The sequence below is a fragment of the Rhincodon typus genome, unplaced genomic scaffold (genome assembly GCF_021869965.1).
Source record: "Rhincodon typus isolate 14 unplaced genomic scaffold, sRhiTyp1.1 hic_rhity00000094, whole genome shotgun sequence".
Classification (NCBI taxonomy): Eukaryota; Metazoa; Chordata; class Chondrichthyes; order Orectolobiformes; family Rhincodontidae; genus Rhincodon; species Rhincodon typus.
Window position 1 is genome coordinate 107,523 of NW_025965732.1, and position 3,222 is coordinate 110,744.

Here is a 3,222-nt window from a genome sequence, read left to right on the forward strand (position 1 = left end):
GCGGTGATGTTGTGGGCCCAGGGACGGTGATGGTGTGGCGGTGATGTTGTGGGCCCAGGGACGGTGATGGTGTGGCGGTGATGTGTGGGCCCAGGGACGGTGATTGGGGTAAACGTTTACAAAATTAATCAACAAATTGGGGAAATTTCAAAATGATCACAACACGAAGCCTTACACAACACGCACCACACGTAGGAAGCATTGCACAGTGACATTAAATCAAACATGGTGCCAAAAATAACGGCCAACAACATGGAAGGTTCACATGGTTTGTACTGACCCAGCGCCGCACTGTCGCAGGGTCAGTGCTGAGGGAGCGCTGCACTGTCGGAGGGTCAGTGCTGAGGGAGCGCCGCACTGTCGCAGGGTCAGTGCTGAGGGAGCGCCGCGCTGTCGGAGGGTCAGTGCTGAGGGAGCGCCGCACTGTCGGAGGGTCAGGGCTGAGGGAGTGCCACACTGTCGGAGGGTCAGTGCTGAGGGAGCGCCGCACTGTCGCAGGGTTAGTGCTGAGGGAGCGCCGCACTGTCGGAGGGTCAGTGCTGAGGGAGCGCCGCACTGTCGGACGGTCAGTGCCGAGGGAGCGCCGCACTGTCGGAGGGTCAGTGCCGAGGGAGCGCCGCACTGTCGGAGGGTCAGTGCCGAGGGAGCGCCGCACTGTCGGAGGGTCAGTGCTGAGGGAGCGCCGCACTGTCGGAGGGTCAGTACTGAGGGAGAGTGGACAGATCTGCTGCATATATTGCACAAGTTACAGTTTGTAGGAGACCACTCCTGTCACAGGAGCTAGTTTTCATGTCCATTTCAGGGAGAAATGTTTGCCACATTTTGTAACTGTCTGCCTGGTTGGGACATTATAACTGTCATTAACCTGCTGGGAGCTTTGCAATTGGCAGAACCGTTGGGAGTTGGAAATTGAGCAGCATCTGTGGCTTTGCAACATCTTCAGGAGGAGTTTCTCAAATCTTCCTCAACTCAGAGTTATTGGTGGGTACATCTGGTTACTTCAAATCTCACGACGGCAGTTGATGGAATTTGAATTTTGTAAATCAATTAGCAATTGAGTCCCTAGTTTATTCTGAACCCATTGTCGATTGTTGGAAACACTAAATGTCTCAGTAATGTCCTTTAGGGAAGGAAACTGCCATCCTTACCTGGTCTGGGCCTACATGTGACTCCAGACCCACAGCAATGTGGTTGACTCTTAACTGGGCAATTAGGGATGGGGCAATAAATGCTGGTCTGGCCAGCAATGTCCTTCATCCCGTGAATGAATAAATAAAAGACAGTCCTTTGAGTAAAGAGTTAACACAGCGTGGAGCTGGAGGGACACAGCAGACCAGCAGGAAAGCTGATGTTTCGGGTCGTGATCCTTGGAGTAGGCCGTGACTGCGGGTTGGGGGGTGGCTGGGTATATGCCATGGTCCGAGACTGTGACCCAGTTTGGTGTTGTTTGTCAATGGCACACAGAGAGAAACAGAGAGAGGGACCTGAACAGCGTTAACCGTGATAAGAAGGTGTGAAAATTGCGACATCCTGTTGGAAGGCAAACTGAAAAACAAGTTTGCTCACAGGATGTGTCGATTTTGCTTTCAGAAGGTAGTCTTGCTCTTCAACTCCTCAGGCACATGTCAGTGACAGTTGACTGGACGCACAGCCTGTGAATTGTAGAGTCATAGAGCTCAGTGACAGGCCCTTCGGTCCAACTCGTCCATGCTGACCCGATATTCCAAATTAATCTAGTCCCATTTGCCAGCATTTGGCCCATATCCCTCTAAACCCTTCCTGTTCATGTACTCATCCAGATGCCTTTTAAAATGTTGTAATTGTACCAGCCTCCACCACTTCCTCTGGCAGCTCGTTCCATACACGCACCACCCGCTGTGTGAAAAAGTTGCCCCTTAGGTCCCTTTTAAATCTTTGCCCACTCACCTTAAACCTATGCTCCTCTAGTTTTGGACTCCCCTACCCCAGGGAAAAGACCCTGACCATTCGCTCTATCCATGCCCCTCATGATTTTATAAACCTCTATAAGGTCACCCCTCCAATGTTCCAAGGAAAACAGCTCCAGGCTATTCAGCCTCTCCCTATAGCTCAAACCCAGCAGCGTCCTCGTAAATGTTTTCTGAACCCTTTCAAGGTTAACAACGTCTTTCCTATAGCAGGGAGACCAGAATTGAACGCAATATTCCAAAAGTGGCCCTAACCAATGTCCTGTACAGCCGCAACATGGCCTCCCAACTCCTACACTGATCAATAAAGACAAGCGTACCAAATGCCTTCTTCAGTACGGACAAGATGGGCCGAAGGGTCTGTTTCTGTGCCCTATGACTCTATAGCACTGATGGGGGAACCTGGGAGCCAGCAGAGAACGTAACCATTGGAGCCATAACCTGTCAGGAGTGAAATTAGAAACATTTTCCCCACACACAGGGTGGGTAAGCGTTGGGAAATCCCTCCCACAAAACACTTTGGGTTCACTTGCTCATTTTAAATGTTGAGAGGTTTGTTGCCAGGTCAATGGGACACACAAATAAGGCAAAATTTAGGTCTGCCCAGAGAGAGAGAGAGAGGAATTAATCCAGGTGAAGATAGAGGTGGGGAAAGTTTAGGAGAAGGGAGCGAATGGCCTACTCTTGCTGTACTCTCCCACAGTTCAGGGAAGCGAGCGCACATGGAGCTTCCAGAATGGGGATTCTCCCTCGCACTCCAGATCACAGGGAGATTGGATGAATTGGACACACATTCGCTCACGGCCCAAATCGCTGAATGACATTGGAAGTGCGATGTCATAAGACCATAAGGATATAGGAGCAGAAATTATGCCCTTCGGCCCATCGAGTCTGCTCCGCCATTCAGTCATGGCTGATAAGTTCCTCAACCCCATTCTCCTGCTTTCTCCCCGTAACCCTTGATCCCCTGGATAATCACGAACCTATCTATCTCCGTTTTAAATGTACTCAATTAGATTGTGGTTTTATTCGGGCTGTCTAACCACACTCCAACACAGGGACACGTTGCTTCAAACGCTGATTTCACTGATTGCACAGTCAAACAGTTGTGTGACTCACAGTCCCTAACACAGAAGAACAACATCGACAGCAGAGCACAGCATTGGAAGAGGGTCAGTGCTGAGGGAGCGCCGCGCTGTCGGAGGGTCAGTGCTGAGGGAGTGCCGCACTGTCGGAGGGTCAGTGCTGAGGGAGCAGGGCACTGTCGGAGGGTCAG

General features: G+C 51.1%; 1 protein-coding gene across 1 annotated transcript in view; it reads left to right on the forward strand.

Annotated features, from left to right (window-relative positions):
* The first annotated feature begins 225 nt into the window (after positions 1-225).
* The window catches only part of LOC125488261 (rho guanine nucleotide exchange factor 2-like), a 9,949-nt gene continuing 6,952 nt past the window's right edge, over positions 226-3,222 (forward strand). Inside the window, exon 1 of the mRNA XM_048621190.1 lies at positions 226-268. Coding sequence (XP_048477147.1) covers positions 226-268 — 43 coding nt within the window. The remainder of the gene's footprint in view (positions 269-3,222) is intronic.